Here is a 17,715-nt window from a genome sequence, read left to right on the forward strand (position 1 = left end):
ATGAGAGTAAACTGATGATGTTCAGAAGAAAGTTCTTTGTTTCTGGCCATTTTGAGCTTGTAATTGAACCCAAAATTGCGATGCTCAGATACTAAACTAGTCTAAAGAAGGACTGTTTTATTGCTTCTTTAATCAGCAAAACAGTTTCAGCTGCACTAGCATTATTGCAAAATGTTTTCTAATGATCAATTTGCCTTTTAAATTAAATAAATAAATTTGGATTAGCAAAGACAATGTGCCATTGGAAAACAGGACTGATGGTTGCTAATAATGGGCCCCTGTGCACATATTTCATTAAAGATCAGCAGTTTCCTGCTTCAATAATTAATTTACAACATTAATATTAATGTTTACACTGCAGAAAACAAGGACATTTCTAAGTGACCCCAAACTTTTGAAGGGTAGTGTATATATACACTCACCTAAAGGATTATTAGGAACTCCATACTAATATTGTGTTTGACCCCCTTTCACCTTCAGAACTGCCTTAATTCTATGTGGCATTGATTCAACAAGGTGCTGAAAGCATTCTTTAGAAATGCTGGCCCATATTGATAGGATAGCATCTTGCAGTTGATGGAGATTTGTGGGATGCACATCCAGGGCACGAAGCTCCCATTCCACCACATCCCAAAGATGCTCTATTGGGTTGAGATCTGGTGACTGTGGGGGCCATTTCAGTACATTGAACTCATTGTCATGTTCAAGAAACCAATTTGAAATGATTCGAGCTTTGTGACATTATCCTGCTGGAAGTAGCCATCAGAGGATGGGTACATGGTGGTCATAAAGGGATGGACATGGTCAGAAACAATGCTCAGGTAGGCCGTGGCATTTAAAGGATGCCCAATTGGCACTAAGGGGCCTAAAGTGTGCCAAGAAAACATCCCCACACCATTACACCACCACCACCAGCCTGCACAGTGGTAACAAGGCATGGTGGATCCATGTTCTCATTCTGTTTATGCCAAATTCTGACTCTACCATCTGAATGTCTCAACAGAAATCGAGACTCATCAGACCAGACAACATTCTTCCAGTCTTCAACTGTCCAATTTTGGTGAGCTCGTGCAAATTGTAGCCTCTTTTTCGAGTGGTACCCGGTGGGGTCTTCTGCTGTTGTAGCCCATCCGCCTCAAGGTTGTGCATGTTGTGGCTTCACAAATGCTTTGCTGCATACCTCGGTTGTAACGAGTGGTTTTTGAGTCAGAGTTGCTCTTCTATCAGCTTGAATCAGTTGGCCCATTCTCATCTGACCTCTAGCATCAACAAGGCATTTTCGCCCACAGGACTGCCGCATACTGGATGTTTTTCCCTTTTCACACCATTCTTTGTAAACCCTAGAAATGGTTGTGCGTGAAAATCCCAGTAACTGAGCAGATTGTGAAATACTCAGACCGGCCCGTCTGGCACCAACAACCATGCCATGCTCAAAATTGCTTAAATCACCTTTCTTTCCCATTCTGACATTCAGTTTGGAGTTCAGGAGATTGTCTTGACCAGGACCACACCCCTAAATGGAATGAAGCAACTGCCATGTGATTGGTTGATTAGATAATTGCATTAATGAGAAATTGAACAGGTGTTCCTAATAATCCTTTAGGTGAGTGTATATACTCTTAGAAGTTTCCTAGTTTTCAAAAGAATGCCAATTTTGTCTCCATTACAATAACGTCAGATTGATCAGAAATACAGTGTAAACATTGTTAATGTTGTTAATTGTTAACAATTATTATTAATTGTTCAACTTATATTCCTTATTCAAACTCATTTAATGTACATGTATGTTTTCACAGTAAGCACAAGAGGATGGATGCACTATAAATAGAAAGTCATGCGTGTGCACCTGACTGACAAAACGTGACTACTATAAAATACTGAGGATGGATGTGAAAGAAACCATTTTGTTTGTGGAGGACTTTGAACATAAATGACAACAGTCAGATACAATAGCTTATAAAAATACCAATTGACTCAAAAGATCAACACCACTGAACAGACTCTTGGGTCTTCAACTTGAGCCTTCCCTCATGCCTATTGCGTGGGGTTTGACAACCTATATATTCTGCATATGGCTCTGCTTCAACTTAGTTATTAGCAATTCCTTTATTATTATTATTTATCACTTTGTTGCAATTTTCACAAGTGTGTGGTGCATTCTCACGACACTAAGTTCACAACTCTTAGCTGTTTGTTGTGCGTGATGGTTTTAGAACCACAACCAAGATGTGTATGTGCTAACATTCACTTCTTATGAAGAGAGGTTAAGTCATATTCTATTTGAAAGCATTGTCCTCTGATACTATGTTTTTATACTGAACCCATCTGAATCATGATACCCAGTCTAAACCTACTGTAGGTGTAGATAAGTAGGTAAGTTATATTTAATTAATAAGGCACAAGGGGGCATGGTATATAACAAACATATACCACGTCGGACTGTGGAATGCATGGACACAGCGCTTAGTTGTGGTTTATTGGCAGTATACCACAAACCCCCAAGATGCGTTACTGCTGTTACAAACTGCTCACCAATGCAATTAGAGCAGTAAAAAGTGATGTGAAATCATACCCATGCTATCCCATATACCACGGATATCAGCCAATCAGCATATAAACAACCAGTTTATAATACTTCACATTCTCTGCTGTGACAAAAGGTATGGTGGTTCTTTTATCACCAAGCTACCCTTGCTGGCATATGCTGTCACTACTGGATCCTGGTGGGTGAAATCCACTGGATTAGAATGAAACATGAGTATTGCCACCCCTATTCTTTTGGAGTGTTTTTTCCCTTATTTGCTTTGAGTCATGTTACTTTCATTTTCCCATCACACATAGCACAATCTAGCTGCTGCCGCCCCCGAAATGGTTCCGCAACGAGCTGCCATTGTCCCTGGGGCCTACAGGACAGAAATGATGGAGACCCAATTTCATCTCCCCAGTTCCCTTTTCCTTTGTTGCTCATTGATTCATGTGTTGTCTGTTGTTCCCTGTTTGTAAGTACATCAGTTTTTTAATAAATACCTTTATTTTTTTCATACCTCTGCGCCTGTGTCCAACTCTACTTCCTGAGACATTAAAATTGCACTATCATAGTTACAGTTTATAGACATTTAGAAAATTTAATTTTGTAAAGCTCACACCTTTGATCACTCATGGCATAGATATGAACAGAGAAAATGTAAGTCCATTTTGAGGGGTTGTGTTAAAAAGTTAATTGCCTAATCAGTTTAAAACAATGTATATTTTCTAACTATGTGCAGATGCATAATACAGTCAAAAAATGATTGACATTACAGACTTACAAATTATTGACATTTCTGTGTCCATGTAGTAAAGTTAACTAGCAGTAGCCTATCCCCTACTCTAAAGGTCAGTGAAGGAAATGAGCGCATCAATCACCTTTCCTGCAACAGTATAAAATTAGGCAAACAGACCTCTCAGTTAGCTTTCTACCATCCACCACGGAGACTTCTCATTTTTTCAACTGTACAGTACTTCTTCTGCTAAACCACATCAAAACCGGTGAGTTTTACTTTAGAATTTCTTTTAAATAATTTCATAACACACATTGTAATTTTCTGTGTTATGTCACTTATTTTACTTATTTTCTTGCATGGACTAATGTTAACTTAAGAACTTAAGAACTTAGATGTCAGCAGCTGGATATAAGAATTCATAGAGACACACTAGCAGACAACAGATAAATAGTATTTTTCAATCAGGGGCTTTCGCCTTGTGCCGTCTGTACATGGTTCCACATTATATCCATTCCACTTCTGAGGTTAGCTGTGGGAAAGGTGTTGTCTCACCAAATGCTGTTTGAAATGTGCTGTGTGCACATAACTGTACTAAAATGTCAATTAATAATCTTTAAAAATGTAGTTGTGAAACTCACACTAATGTAAATAATGGACATTATAATTATTAATAATATGTAAATAAGGGGGAAAAAACTGCACACTTCCCTATGTACGTAAGAAAACACGCAACCCCCTGTCCCCGACCCCAGCTAAAAGGCAAATATAAAACCCTCCACTGTGTCCAATAACAGAAATGCAACCCTCCAAAAAGAAAAAGAAAAAAAACTAAAAAGCATTTAAATTCTCCCCTATTTGGTGCAAATTTCAGAACACTGTACAAAACAGTGTCTCATTTACATATATATATGTAAATTAATTGGAGAACATTTCGTTAATATCAATATTTGACAATTCATTGCTTGAATATTATTTTTGGTATAATTTTTTGAAGTACGCATCCATGTATGCTTTTTGGGGTAATGTAGATCACAACCCCTAGCGCAGTAAAAGATGAGGGGTTTCCACGATTCGCTCATCTTTTCACTTAGTTATCTCCAGTTGATAGTTATCTCCACCTATATTAATAGTTATTGTATCAATATCATTCACGAATTAAAGAAAAACTAATGTTGTGGTGCCATGAAATTAAATAGCTTTGGAATTGTAAAGTTTCTCACCAGCAATTGTTCAATTCTTATGACTATTCCAAGTAGTAGTAGATTCTAGTAGGCCTATTAATGGCTAATAAAAGCCATACGTTAGTTATTTTAACCCAATGATTAATGTTGTCTACCTAAATATTCAAACTTTTGCGCTTTTGCAAAGACGAGTGTGTAGATATTGCCATGGCAAGATGTGCCATGCTAATAGACTCCTACCCAAAAAGACTGAGTGCTGTAATAAAATCAAAAGGTGCTTCAACAAAGTATTAGTTTAATAAGGGTGTGCACACTTATGCAACCGGGTTATTGTAAGGTTTTTATTTGTCATTTTCCCCCTTCAAAGATTTAAGTTTGTTTTTCAATTGAATTGTTCACATTATAGGTCACATTAAAAGTGGAAAAAGTTCTGGCATGATTTATCTTTGTCTCATTCTTTTACATCACAAAAACCTGGTATTTTAACAGGGGTGTGTAGACTTTTTATATCCACTGTATTAGCTAGCCATCTACAGTAATCTTTGTACATGAGTACACTTTAGTTCCAGTAATAAACGTTTTGTTGTCCAAAAATGTAATGGCTGAGAAGATACATTCCCGCTGTTTAAATAGTGTAATGGTTAAAGACAGTCTACCACACAGGAAACTGTGGATTGAAACCAGCCAGGGACAACCACAGTCATCCATTCTAATTGCTGGCTGGCTGAACTAGGCTTGCCTAGATCCTTTTCTGTTTCAGTAATTGTTCACCAGATGCCCTTCTTTTATTTTAGTCAGAGAGCAAAGGCCCAAAACTAGTCAGGGCCAGCCCTAGCACACACCTCAGCTGTATTACAATTTTGTTTCTTGGCTGTTTACTAGTGGCTTTTTATAATATATTGGATTGAATTAGGAATTGTAGGAGCCATTGTCACTCACTTGATAAGAGATTAATGCTTTAATGCTAGGGTTGTGAGTTTGATTCCCATGGGGGGTCCTTAAAAAAATACAGCTCCAGGGAAGAATTAAGAGACCACTGCACCTTTTTCTTTTCCTTTCCAAAAACGTCGGAAATTAAGGCTTTGAGTGGGGAACAGAAGGGTTAAAATTAAGAAACAACTACAAATTGAACGCTTCTGTTCCTCCCTCAAAACATTGGATAGAAAAAGGTGTAGTGGTCTCTTCATTTTTTCCAGAGCTGTATGTGCACTTGGGAATGTAAACTTTGCTGGATCAGAATGTTCGCTAAATAACTGAACATTTTCTTTTAGAGCCTTTGTTTGGGTTTTATTTAATGGTGACATTTGCCATGTAATATTCCATAAAGATTGATGGCTGCCATAACGACACAACCAGGGAGCTACCCGGCTTCCGATTTCCAGACCGGCCTCTGTGACTTCTTCAGTGATTGTAAGACATGTAAGTGGACTGATAGCTGCCATGTACTTTCAGTACGTCCGGCCACTTTCTACATTCAACGTTGTTTCCATTTCATTTTCTTGTCTCTCTCTTTCAGTCCTGAAGTAAAGGCTAGTAATGGTGTGATGTCACTGTGCCTCTTATTCCTTCCAGGTTGTTATGGCTGGTGGTGCTTCCCATGCATGACCTGTTCCATCGCCAGCGACATGGACGAGTGCTGTCTGTGCGGTGCCACCATGGCCATGCGAACCATGTACCGGACCCGATACAACATCCGGGTGAGCTCCATTCACTAACACTGCATACCGAGCCTGAGGGCTCTTGCCTGTGACCCCTCAAAAGACCCGCTGCCAAGCCATGGGCCCTGTGAATCATCCCCACTTTACCCCACATTATCTTCAACCCTGCCGAGCCTCCTTACACTGTAACCACACCGCCCCCCGTCTCTTCTCCTGTCACCTGCAGAGTTCTAACCAGAAGGACAGGCTCAGAGGTAGGACAGCCACTCAATGTTTTCTCTCCCCTGGACTAACTGTGTTGTCGGTTCTGTTCTGATGTCCAGGGCTCCCTGTGTCAAGACTATTGTGCTGTCATGTGGTGTTACGTCTGCTCTGCCTGTCAGGTGAAGAGAGACATTGATCTCCGGAAGGAACAGAGAATCTTCTGAGCTCAGGTGGAAACAAATGTCTCTCCTTCTTTTACAGCAACATCGTGTATCTTTGGTCCCATAGGAATCCTTTCTTCCATCCACACAAAGCATGTACATGCGCATACACAAACGCCAAACGCACAAACAGACACACCCAAAGACAGCAATAAATTAGGATTTCGCACCCATGTTCCAGTAACACCTGATTAGATTAAACTTACATACTATCTTTAGATTTTACTTGGAACAAAAGTGAGTCATGCTATTATTTTGTGGTATGGTTACATATATACAGTACTTACACATTATATGTATTTTGTGGTATGGTTACATATATACAGTACTTACACATTATATGTATTTTGTGGTATGGTTACATATATACAGTACTTACACATTGTGTATTTTGTGGTATGGTTACATATATACAGCACTTACACATTATATGTATTTTGTGGTATGGTTACATATATACAGTACTTACACATTATATGTATTTTGTGGTATGGTTACATATATACAGTACTTACACATTATATGTATTTTGTGGTATGGTTACATATATACAGTACTTACACATTATATGTATTTTGTGGTATGGTTACATAGATACAGTATTTACACATTATATGTATTTTGTGGCATGGTTACATATATACAGTACTTACACATTATATGTATTTTGTGGTATGGTTACATATATACAGTACTTACACATTATATGTATTTTGTGGTATGGTTACATATATACAGTACTTACACATTATGTGTATTTCTATTTGTCTTCTAGACAGTGCCAGACACCTGAAGATCTGAACTTGCATTCCAGTTTCCTGATTTTTCCCCTCCTTGATTTTACAAATTAGAAGAGCCTAAACGTAGTATTCTTTTAATCAAAGGTAATTTGTCATTTTTAGTAAGAAGTGAAGTATGTTGTAGCTTGACGATTCAAAAATAAAACAGTGTATCATTGGTCAAATGTATTCTGTTTCATTCAAATAATGCTTAATCACAGCTCAGAGTGAAGCATTGTGAAAATGTATTGGTTAACCCGGTGATTTTTACTGTGGGACTGATTGTTCCCTGTCTGCCGTAGAGATAAAGCCAGTAATAACTTACCGAAGCCATTTATTACTGATGGGAAGGGAAAAGCTGTAGAGGGCCATAAGCAAAAACACTGATTAATAACTGACAAGGAGCACTGCCACACAGATCTGGAGCCAAAAAGGTGTGTCATTGTCAACAGGACAGGGACTTTGGCCAGACATGAGATGACTGTAGAAGAGGTTTCTCAAAACACTCACAGCCTGCAGACAGGAGAAACACTCAGCATAGCGTACCACTTCAGGTGTCAGTATGCCTCATAAAGCTAGCTGTCTCCTCCTTCTTGTAATCATATCCGGTCTTTCAAGTAAGCATATCTGATTCACCTTTGAAATATACCGACATTTGGCCTCGAATTGTATGTACTGTCGGACTGAATTGCAATGTTTTGTCCATCAGATGTGCAGGGAGCCAACGTTAAGAAGGTAATGTATCTAGCCATGGTTATTTTCATAGGAACTGTATTTTTATGTTTACTTATCTACTTTTTTATAAGGCAGTCCAATAACCTTCTTTGATTTGCCTTCCAACCAATCCGATCGGCTTTGATAATGACCTGATGTAAAAAGATATCATTTGATTGGTCAAAATACCAATTATTGGAAAAATGATAACTAGGCTAGCTGTGTAAACATCTCATGAGTCTAATGTGACTAAACATATTATTTGTTTGAAGATGAATTCAAGCACTGAGGGGAAAGATTGAAAACTCACATGTTTTCTCCTTCAGCCGCTTTGCTATAACTATCAGGTGCCAGCCTGTCCCTTTAACTTTGACCCTGTTTGTGGATCCGACGGAGTGACCTACGCCAATGAGTGTGTGCTCTGTGATACCATCAGGTACAAGAAACAGGGGCCATAGAGGGAAAATACATGGCAATATAGGATTGTTGTGGTCACTTTGGTACTATTATCAGTAGAATGTATGTGTTTCAAAACTCTTAGTAAAAGATTCCAAATAGATCATAGTTGTAAATCATTCAATCTTGCATTCAAAACAACTTATTTTGCTTTCATTTGGTTTGTCAGTGATTCAACCACTTTGTTTTTGGTGAAAAACATCGAGTACATTTGTTAAGTCGGTGTAATTCTTTCAGTTTAGTCATTGTAACAGTCATAGTCCAAGACCTAACAACGTAAGACAGGTTAGACATGACTCTTTGAAGTGCTGAAGTTAATCTGTTACAGTTCATTTCAAACTCAAATTTTACATTCCCTGTTACAAGTGACAGGAAATTATTTCCATCATATCTATCCCATAATCAAGGGTGATCAAAAATCTACAATCATCAAGGCAAAAAGTTACTTTTATTGCAATGTTTTGTCTAATCAATTGTTACAAATACTATCAGAAAGAAATGTCAAGGTTTAGCACACTAAACTAATTTGCATCAATTCTGTCTTCGGCATTTGGCCATGATACCTTGTCCATGTAACAATGAATATCTAAACTGCGGGAATCATTTTGGGGCATGATGTCATGACATGGCGGGTCACATGCTCATGGGGATGGCGGTCATAGACCTTCCACCTCTATAATGAAAAGGTGATCACGGGGCCAGGTCTAGGGTCAGGAATCAAGGATGGGCCCAAAACCATTCCTGAATCACTTCTCAATGGTGGAACCAAACATTATCACACACAATTTCATTGAGGAATTCAATGAGGTGAGCAGGCACAGCACTGTAAGACCCAAGTGGCCTACCACCCCATCTTCAGATATGGCTACACACATTAGGATGTTTCTCCCATGTTGTCCAGGCACACAGACAATTGTTCATTGACAAATTATATTGCACCGACACAGTCAGGTTTTGCCCAGGTAGAAACCGGCTTTATCAACAAAGATGTACTTGTGATGGTTCACAGCAGTTCAGTTTGTTGTTTTGGCCCTGTTTAGACTCTGTATGATACCTTACTTATTCCTCTGCCTTCCTGTCTATCCTACCCCAGGTTGAAAGACATTGCCAGTGTTCACATGGTTTATATGGTTACATGCTTACCAGTTGTGGATACAACTATGGATGGCAGTCATGTCCTGTTTATGACAGTATTGTATTGTACATAGGGAATGCAGAGGTCTCTGTAGCTCACACTACCAAAACCAAGATTGTGAGTTTGAATCCCACTGAGGTCACATACAAATCTATGGCCTTAGGGTGGCCATTCTGTACTTTTCAATCTGAAAGTACTGTAGTACGCAAAACAATGTAAAACACATAAATTCACCAAATGTTTGAGTGATGATCAAATAGAAACAATGAGCATAGTGATAGTGAAATGTATTTAAATAATAAAGAAAATCTTATCAAAAGTTGTGAATGTACTTCGTATGAACATAATGTATTTCAATGTGAAACATGTCTCACTAGATGTTTTTTTGTGCTCAGTCAATGTAAAATTGCTTTTTGATCATTTGTTGTGTTTTTGTACTAAGAGTGGTGAAATATTACCATATACTTGTGTGAATAACACCAAAGCATCTGGAAAAAAATAATTGAATTAGCATACAAAATCCCTCCGTCACAAGCTTTAAGTACAGTATGTATTCCGTTGCATTCCTGGTAGGAGGACAATGGAAGTCACACTGACAGAACTGAAGTAACATTTTATTCTTATATTCTCTTCCAGAGAAACTGGAAGGAAAATACTAATCATCAAAAACAACCCTTGTTGAAGATGCCGGATTAGAGGATTTATCAGCATAATTCACCAGAAACAATGGTTCAACTCTTAAATAAAACAGAATAAAAACAGACTTCTTTCACAACTTTTATTGATCTTTTGTGGAAGTGGCACTCTGGGTCTGACAAAATATTTCCAAACAGAATGTGACGAAATCGTTGTACATGAATACAGCAACGAGGCATGGCCTGTGACATCGTCTGTGTGTCTTTTACATTTGAAATTTTTAAACAAACTTTTGTTGTGGGACACTAGTGTCTGCATTCTCTGGTTTATATTACATCAAAGTGTACATGAAACTGCCACCACTGGTCACTTGATGAGCCTATGGATTCAAGTATCCATCTATTAGTCCTATTAAGATAAATGGTCGATTTCTGAGCATAATATACACTAGTTTTCTTCTGAGTAACATGCTGGAGAACCATCAGATTGGACCTAGTCTCACACTTGAATGAGCAAGAGGGAGAGATGGAGAGCGAGAGAAATGAGGAGTGGGAAGTGTTTCCCCTATTTACTTAGGCAGAGCTTGCAGCTAAGCTCAATCAAACTCAGGCAAAATATATCTGGATTTGGCTTCTGCTGGTTTCAACTGAAGAATTTGGTGTTTGCACAGTGCTGCATGGTCGCCCATACCTACGGCCAGCCAAAACCTCTAGGGGAAACACTTGGAGGGGGTAAAATGGGTTGACCTGGTGTGGGGTGATTTTCCAGGAAGGGGGGGGTATCAGTCAGTCTATTGGGTCATCTGGGCCTCCATGGCCTGAGCAGTCCACTCAGGAGCGGCCGCAGTGATCTTCTCTAGCAGGTTGTTCACCTGGAAACACAGCGACTGAATCTGCTTGTCCCAAGTGGGCAGGGGCTCCCGTGCTGAGAAGGAAAAATAATGCTTGCATTTAGAAAATGAAAAACACATAACAGACCAAACAAATCCCTTCCAAAAGCAATGCTTGGATCGCAGTTGCTAGAAATAAGAAACATGTGAATTAGCCTAAGTAAACTAATCCTAAGTAAACTCACGAGGAACCAGACACCGGCCTAAAGAGGCAGGCATCTAATCCTCTTAAAGCTGACCGGGTGGTGGACAGCGCCAGACACCTCTGGAAGTAGAGTCTGCCCACAGCTGAATACTCACTCTCAAAGTGGACGATTCCATCTATCTGGTCGATGAAGCCGTTCATGCGTCCTTCGGTGATCATCTGGGAGGCGATCTTCTCAGCCTGGGAACAGAGACACACAAGGACAGTTCACTGGCATCTCCATGGAAACGCACACATCCCCGGAACATGACAGGAAGAAGACAACCCCAGTCCTGGCCAGAAACAAACCCTAGTCCCATTGCCTCTTGACCCGAGGTCAGTTAGCCTTCTTGCCTAGCGTACAGTTCCAGCTTAGATTGAGCTTTGGGTAAAATCTGGAATGACATTGTCCAATCGGCCAGGCCAAATATGATTGTATTCTCTTGTTACCTACAAGGAAACACTCAAAAGTTATACTAATCTACCTTTTAAAAACAAAGATTTTAGCAGCCTTTTCAAAAGCATTGGTATCTCAGTTTATCTGGGTGAACACTTTCTACCGCTCGGCTACTTTCAGACACTTTTGCCTTTATTTGTTGACAGTCAACAGATGTGTCCCCATCAACATACTGAATTAAAAGGATCATAAAGTCATGCGAGTAAAATCATGTCTTCACGTCTTTAGCCTAATTCTAATTATATACTTCTTTGTTTTTAATCTCAGCAAAACAAAATACATTTGAAAACAAAAGGGCACAGAAAGGATTGTCCACTGAGGCACTGCAATGATCCATGACCATCTGCCACTGCAGGAGAGATGGGGAAGCACATTAGGCCCATGGGACATGCTGGACGCTTTAGTGCTCTCTGTTCTTTCTACATTTTACACAGTCGTCTTGGATTATTTATATTGCCTAACTACCACCTGAGTGGGAGTTAGGGAAGTGGTCAACATGAGTGGTCAACATTACATAATTTTCTTGCTGCCCATTTGTGCGGTCATTTCACCGCAATGTCCAACACCGCCAGATGGTCAAACACGCTAAAACATCTGTCAATCATCGTTTGGTCTCGGAACCTACTCAGGCCCCAAGGTGGTAGTTAGGGGTTGTTTCTGGACTGGGCCAGGGAAATGTGATCAGATTCATTCCAGGTCAATACGAGTATATAACAGTGTTAGGTGTTGGTTAGTCTGTATACAACTGTTGTAATAACTTCAGCTGAAAAGGTATGCATTACTTACAATTGTATTTGGGTCTCACTCAGCCCAATGGAGAATGTAGTATACTGTCACACTCCCGTTATAATGGACTAACTTCATCCCATTCTTTTAATGGAATAGCTAATCTCAGTGTTACAAAGGCATGCAGTTCACATCATTTTGACCACTACATCTCCCAAACGTTAAGTACTAATACGGATGTTGAAGCCTAGTCTGTTTAGATATAAGACAATGAAAAGTTCACATATCTTTATAATCATTTCCATTTAGCACAATAAGAGTGGGGGTTACAGGGACAGAAACATTCTTCAGCAGCACTTACTAAATGTGTATGTAATGAATGACTGTGTAATAATATAAAGAAGAAACCAAAAATATAGAATAGGATTCAAATTATACTGGCCATGTTGACAACAGAAACACCACCTTCAGGCTAGCTCAGGCTTTTCTAATATCTGTATAATTAAACCCAAACAATATCCACTATTTTACCTTTATTAAAATAAAGGCAATGTATTTCGACGCTACAACCATAGTAAAATTTTTTGACCACACTTAATTTACTACTTACCAACATGACAAACGACAGACCCATATCCTACATAGGTGTCATTTAATCAACTGAACCACCAAACAAGACTACATCCTACATTCCACTTCCTGAAGTAACCTAATTTACTTAATGACACAATATGGGGCTTTCGAATGGGAAAGACCCCAAAAACATCGGACAAAAACATCGGACACAGCTCTTAGCTGAGATGACTACTGGTATTATAAGGGGAGTGCACATTTAGGTCTGATTCCCTCTGAGAGAGATAGAGACGAAGCCAAACACGGCTTGTTTTTTGTTGCTGCCTTTTATTTTTTTTGACTAAATTTTAGTTGTCTGTATTTTGGGTTTCACACCTCATTCATTAGTGTAGTAGTGATTATGTTCCCTACCAGATTGCATCTGTAACCAGGGACCTCACCATCGGGACAATCGTCCTGCACAACAACATATATATTCAAAATACAAGACTTCCGCTTTGGAAACTGACAATTCAAGGTTCATATTAACAGAAGGCAAAATATTCTTGCATTTATATATCGGGATAAATACTGTATGCCTGCATTCACTTGGTTTGAAGGGAAAGAAAAATCCTGTAAATGATCGGGTTCCTTTTTTTCAAACTTCAACCAGTTTTGCCCGTAAATCACATCCTTAACTCTTTTAACGTGATCACATACTGCCTTGAGCAATGAGCTATGCCTACACAAACTGTCACTCATAACAACATGTAAAAAGATATTTAGGCCTGATGATGAAGATAAATAGGCCTAATTTTGACTATTTACAAATATACTAAAGTCAGAGAACACGTAAGAATAACCCTAAAGCTAACGCTGCTTCCCAAAAAAGCAACATGTTTGCTAGTTCAAAGACTGCTTTGGGTCTTGTACGGTGGAGTCCACCTTACCTTAGCGGGAGGGATCTCGAGAAGCGCCCCAAGCTCTTCAAACGTGATGTTGTTGTAAAGTTTGCTAGCAGACAGGAGGTTGTGTTCGATAACGGCTCGGTCCAATATGCTCGAGCCTGGAAACAGAAAGCCACAGTCATGCAGCTGAGCTCATTTTGTCCTTCCACAATCCGTCGAAAAACCTAGGGACCCTGGAGAGAGGCTGAGGTGGAGACTGACCGTCCGCCGTGGTGGCCTTCTGGTGGGGCATAAGCATGGCAGCGAACTCCTGCAGCTGGTTCCCTCGGATGATCCGGTCCAGGTACATCTTTTCCAGGATGCCGTAGGCAGCCAGCTGCTGACAGCGCTCGTCTTTGAACAGCGTGGCTAACATACGAGAGCGCTGCTGGCCTGCAGAAACATGGCATATGAGAAACATATTTTAACTATCTTCCAGCCCACGTCAAGTGCACGGGAAAACTGGAGGCACAACCAACGCAGCTACATTCAGGCGCTGTCGGAACGGGCAATGACGGCGCAGTGGGGGAAGGACGCCTGCTGATACCTGCGGATGCCAGGATGGTGCAGTGCAGGGCGTGCTTCAGGGCCTCTAGACGCTCCGTCTCGTGCACGATGGACTTGTAGGACAGCTCGTTGTACCTCTGGGCCGCCTCAATGAACTTCCTCCTGTAGTCCAGCACTCGGGCGTAGCACACTTTGTAGTGGATCTGCAGCTGTTCATTGGTGGACTCGTTCTGGAGCAGAGAGGCTCTATTGATGTAGGCCTCAGCCTGGACAGGGTCATCGTCCTCCAGGTAGAGTCGTGCGATCTTCAGGTACGTGTCCAACTTATAGTCTACGTTGTACTGCCTGAAGAAGAGGACAGTCTGTTGGTTTAGTGCTGAGCTAAAACCCAATCATACTCTTCTGGTGCCTCCCCCAGAAACAGATGGAAAAACAGGGGACTAAAGGTTGGACAATAACCTAACGGTTGGAGGAGCGGACAAGTAAGCAAGCCGGCAAGAAGAGGAAACTGACAATTTTGTCCTTGAGAAAGACTGTTAAATCTAATTGATCCTGTATGTCATCCCGAATAACAGCATCTGCTAAAATGACTATAATATGAATGTGGAAATGACAGTAACTTACTTCTGTCCGGTCTCCAGAGGAATGCCCACTAGGACCTGAGCAGCATTCCTCCAGTCCTCCTCTTTCTCATAGATGGTGGCTAAGTGCTGTCTGATGGAGGCCACCTAGGGAAAGACTTTGCATTTAGACATACAGTAGACATGTAAATGATTTCAAGACTTGGGAAACAAGGTGTTCTTACTTTGCACTCTGTCGGCAACCATGTGCCAGTGAAGAGACCCCCAGCACATACTAAGACCCCTGGAGTGAAATATTACTGCTCACCTGTTCTTCGAAGGAGATGACCCTGGGCTGTATTTTCTCTAGTGTGAAGTGGTAGACTGCCTTGGCTGTGCTGTCAGGAAGACTGGGGATGTTTGTGCAGAAGTCTGTCAGCAGCTGTCTAGAGATCACTAAGCTGACGTTCTCATTGACCACTGCAGTAAAAGAGAGGATTACAGTTAGTAAGGATATGAAGTACCGTTATGTGATTTTCAATGAGCAATGATCATAATAAATCTCAGACAGAAAGTAGCAGTAAATGGTGAGCATTCTATCGATTATATTGTACAGAACACTTACTTGCTTCAACAAATGCTTTTAATGATTCCAATTGTTCTGCATCTGTAAACTGGATGGCTTTTTCCAGAATCTGTCGATATCTGCAATTAACATAAGGTTTGGATTAGCTTGCGATATTAAATGAGAAAATATATTTATGATCTGACCTTAGAACATTATTTTCATTAAGGTATAAGTACTGAAAATGCCAGAATGGCAGAACAAAAATAAATACTTAGTACAATACAGTAAACATACTGAAGCAAACTATCGACTAAATTAGGTACATTTCTTAGATGAACTAGCGGGTAGTCAATGTTATATTATTAAAGGGTATGACCACAACACAAGACCTTTGTATGCATTCGACTTTGGCAATACTTTTAAGCAGCGTTACTGTCTTGCTATCTAATAGCTAACATACCGGTAGCAAGCGAGCTAGCTAGCTAGCAAGCTACAGACCGGTACATACATACTTAGTTGCGTGTGTTGTGCGATGATGCTAATAGTTGTTGGTTAGCTCTAGCTAGCTAGTTAGCATGGCTAGCATTTGCGGGGTGCTTATTGACAATTTTTTAATTCACTGTAAACGTGACACTCAGGTCTAAAGTAATATATATGCACATGCACATATGTTTCAATCCATTTGGCTTAATACATACTTTCCAGCGAGATCTTTGTGGGATCCGCTTGAATTCATAAGCTGTGCAAGCTCCTGTCTCACTCCAGTCGCCATTTTCTCCGACGAGGTGTCAACAACGAGAACTCTCGGGCGACAAGAGGGTATACCCACCCTACACTGGGAACGCCTATGGTCCTCCAAAACAGGAAACCCGATGTAACAGCTCTTGTTTTGATAATAGGTTGTTCTTTAAATTTGACTGATACTAGGATACATGCTATTTTATTACTGAACTGAAACCGTGCAACTTCAAACAACGTTTAATTATTAATTTTCACGTCTGTTGATTGCAAAATATATTACGGTAGTTAGGCGAATGCAGTGCACGTCTGCCTATGTCTCCACCTACTGGAACTGAGCAGTATTTTGATGAATTTGGTCTTATCAATATCAGTAAAATTATTTTATATTTGTGATGAGCCTTTTCCCATTTGTTCTGTCACTCTTCAACACAAACCCTGACATTTTTGAATCTGTAAGGTGGAATGGAAACATAGGGTAAAAGCTTTACCAACTGACTTTGTGTATTTGTTATAGTTTTTTATAGGCTACAAACATTCAAGTTTTAAATGACCTAAATTTAAATAATAATCTTTGGCACATGACAGCATTTCTCACAGTTGCTGAAATGGAAGCCACAGTTGTGATTCAAAAACATGTTGGTCACAGCCCTTTCTGTCATATGTCACGTGTACATTACCTGAACAACAACATTTATTACAGACAAGAGAAAATCATGACTGATAGTTTTACAATATTTACATTAATAAATAAAATATTTAGCAATGATTAGATTTTGTACACACACACATACCTGCATGAAAAAGCATAACATTTATGAAATATATGAAATATATATATATGCTTTTTCATGCAGGTAAGTTTGAAAAGACAGGAACATTTTTGCTGTAAACTCAAGACTCATACCTACACTGCAAAGTACATGAGCCAGAAACAAGTGTTAAGATGGCTGGACCTACCGATGCCACTTACAAGATTGTTAAATAAACAATTATAATAGTTTTTATAAATATATTGTATTTATATATTCCAAATGTAATGCACTGTTAATAACCTGTGCAAAAAACTATTAGAAAGAGTATTAAACAGTAACACAAAAAAAAAAATATTGCACCATCGCATAGACATAGACTTGTGCATGTTTGCATCTATCAGGTGTTTTCTGAATGAACTTCATCTGAGTACTGATTAAAACAGTTATAATGTCTATTTTGGAGGACTTCTCTTTAATGTAATGGGTGCATTTGAAACGCCACCAATATCTCAGCCAGGAAGGTTGTGTTACAGAGAGCAATATGGAACAACCCAGCTGGGGCCCAGAACCCTGTCTTAGGAGTTA

At 39.7% G+C, this 17,715-nt stretch overlaps 3 protein-coding genes across 5 annotated transcripts; 2 read left to right on the forward strand and 1 right to left on the reverse strand.

Annotated features, from left to right (window-relative positions):
* The first annotated feature begins 3,387 nt into the window (after positions 1-3,387).
* On the forward strand, positions 3,388-7,491 carry LOC105005669 (placenta associated 8). Of its 2 annotated transcripts, none has more exons than XM_010863773.5 (5): positions 3,388-3,528; positions 5,716-5,863; positions 6,017-6,141; positions 6,426-6,536; positions 7,303-7,491. In XM_010863773.5, exons 2-4 carry the CDS (start codon positions 5,776-5,778, stop codon positions 6,528-6,530), a joined length of 318 nt encoding a protein of 105 aa, XP_010862075.2. In that variant the 5' UTR covers positions 3,388-3,528; positions 5,716-5,775; the 3' UTR covers positions 6,531-6,536; positions 7,303-7,491. The 2 variants fall into 2 exon arrangements, with proteins under 2 accessions (XP_010862075.2, XP_010862074.2); XM_010863772.3 differs by having other exon boundaries at positions 3,389-3,528; positions 5,772-5,863.
* Positions 7,492-7,763: 272 nt separating this feature from the next.
* On the forward strand, positions 7,764-10,374 carry LOC105005667 (serine protease inhibitor Kazal-type 2-like). The gene is made up of 4 exons (XM_010863768.5): positions 7,764-7,923; positions 8,016-8,041; positions 8,347-8,456; positions 10,248-10,374. The coding sequence occupies exons 1-4, from the start codon at positions 7,869-7,871 to the stop codon at positions 10,291-10,293; spliced, it is 237 nt and encodes a 78-aa protein (XP_010862070.1). The 5' UTR covers positions 7,764-7,868; the 3' UTR covers positions 10,294-10,374.
* Position 10,375: 1 nt separating this feature from the next.
* cops4 (COP9 constitutive photomorphogenic homolog subunit 4 (Arabidopsis)) lies at positions 10,376-16,474 on the reverse strand. 2 transcript variants are annotated; one of them, XM_010863769.4, is made up of 10 exons: positions 16,336-16,474; positions 15,695-15,774; positions 15,398-15,549; positions 15,134-15,237; positions 14,550-14,854; positions 14,225-14,395; positions 14,006-14,121; positions 13,488-13,532; positions 11,437-11,521; positions 10,376-11,171 (listed from the first exon to the last, which is right to left on the reverse strand). In XM_010863769.4, exons 1-10 carry the CDS (start codon positions 16,407-16,409, stop codon positions 11,038-11,040), a joined length of 1,266 nt encoding a protein of 421 aa, XP_010862071.1. In that variant the 5' UTR covers positions 16,410-16,474; the 3' UTR covers positions 10,376-11,037. The 2 variants fall into 2 exon arrangements, with proteins under 2 accessions (XP_010862071.1, XP_010862072.1); XM_010863770.5 differs by lacking the exon at positions 13,488-13,532 and having other exon boundaries at positions 16,336-16,472.
* Positions 16,475-17,715: the final 1,241 nt, after the last annotated feature.

The sequence above is a fragment of the Esox lucius genome, chromosome 14 (assembly GCF_011004845.1).
Source record: "Esox lucius isolate fEsoLuc1 chromosome 14, fEsoLuc1.pri, whole genome shotgun sequence".
Lineage (NCBI taxonomy): Eukaryota > Metazoa > Chordata > Actinopteri > Esociformes > Esocidae > Esox > Esox lucius.

Bases quoted from the DNA above. Each gene is read 5' to 3' on its own strand.
- LOC105005667 (XM_010863768.5), top strand. From the start codon at position 7,869: ATGCCTCATAAAGCTAGCTGTCTCCTCCTTCTTGTAATCATATCCGGT. The intron at 7,924-8,015 runs GTAAGCATATCT...TTTGTCCATCAG, and splicing joins AATCATATCCGGTCTTTCAA to ATGTGCAGGGAGCCAACGTT. The intron at 8,042-8,346 runs GTAATGTATCTA...TTTCTCCTTCAG, and splicing joins AGGGAGCCAACGTTAAGAAG to CCGCTTTGCTATAACTATCA.
- cops4 (XM_010863769.4), bottom strand. From the start codon at position 16,409: ATGGCGACTGGAGTGAGACAGGAGCTTGCACAGCTTATGAATTCAAGC. The intron at 15,775-16,335 runs GTATGTATTAAG...TGTTAATTGCAG, and splicing joins CACAAAGATCTCGCTGGAAA to ATATCGACAGATTCTGGAAA. The intron at 14,396-14,549 runs GTATCAGCAGGC...ATGTTTCTGCAG, and splicing joins CACCATCCTGGCATCCGCAG to GCCAGCAGCGCTCTCGTATG.
- LOC105005669 (XM_010863773.5), top strand. From the start codon at position 5,776: ATGGCTGCCATAACGACACAACCAGGGAGCTACCCGGCTTCCGATTTC. The intron at 5,864-6,016 runs GTAAGTGGACTG...TATTCCTTCCAG, and splicing joins CTTCAGTGATTGTAAGACAT to GTTGTTATGGCTGGTGGTGC. The intron at 6,142-6,425 runs GTGAGCTCCATT...TCTGATGTCCAG, and splicing joins GGACCCGATACAACATCCGG to GGCTCCCTGTGTCAAGACTA.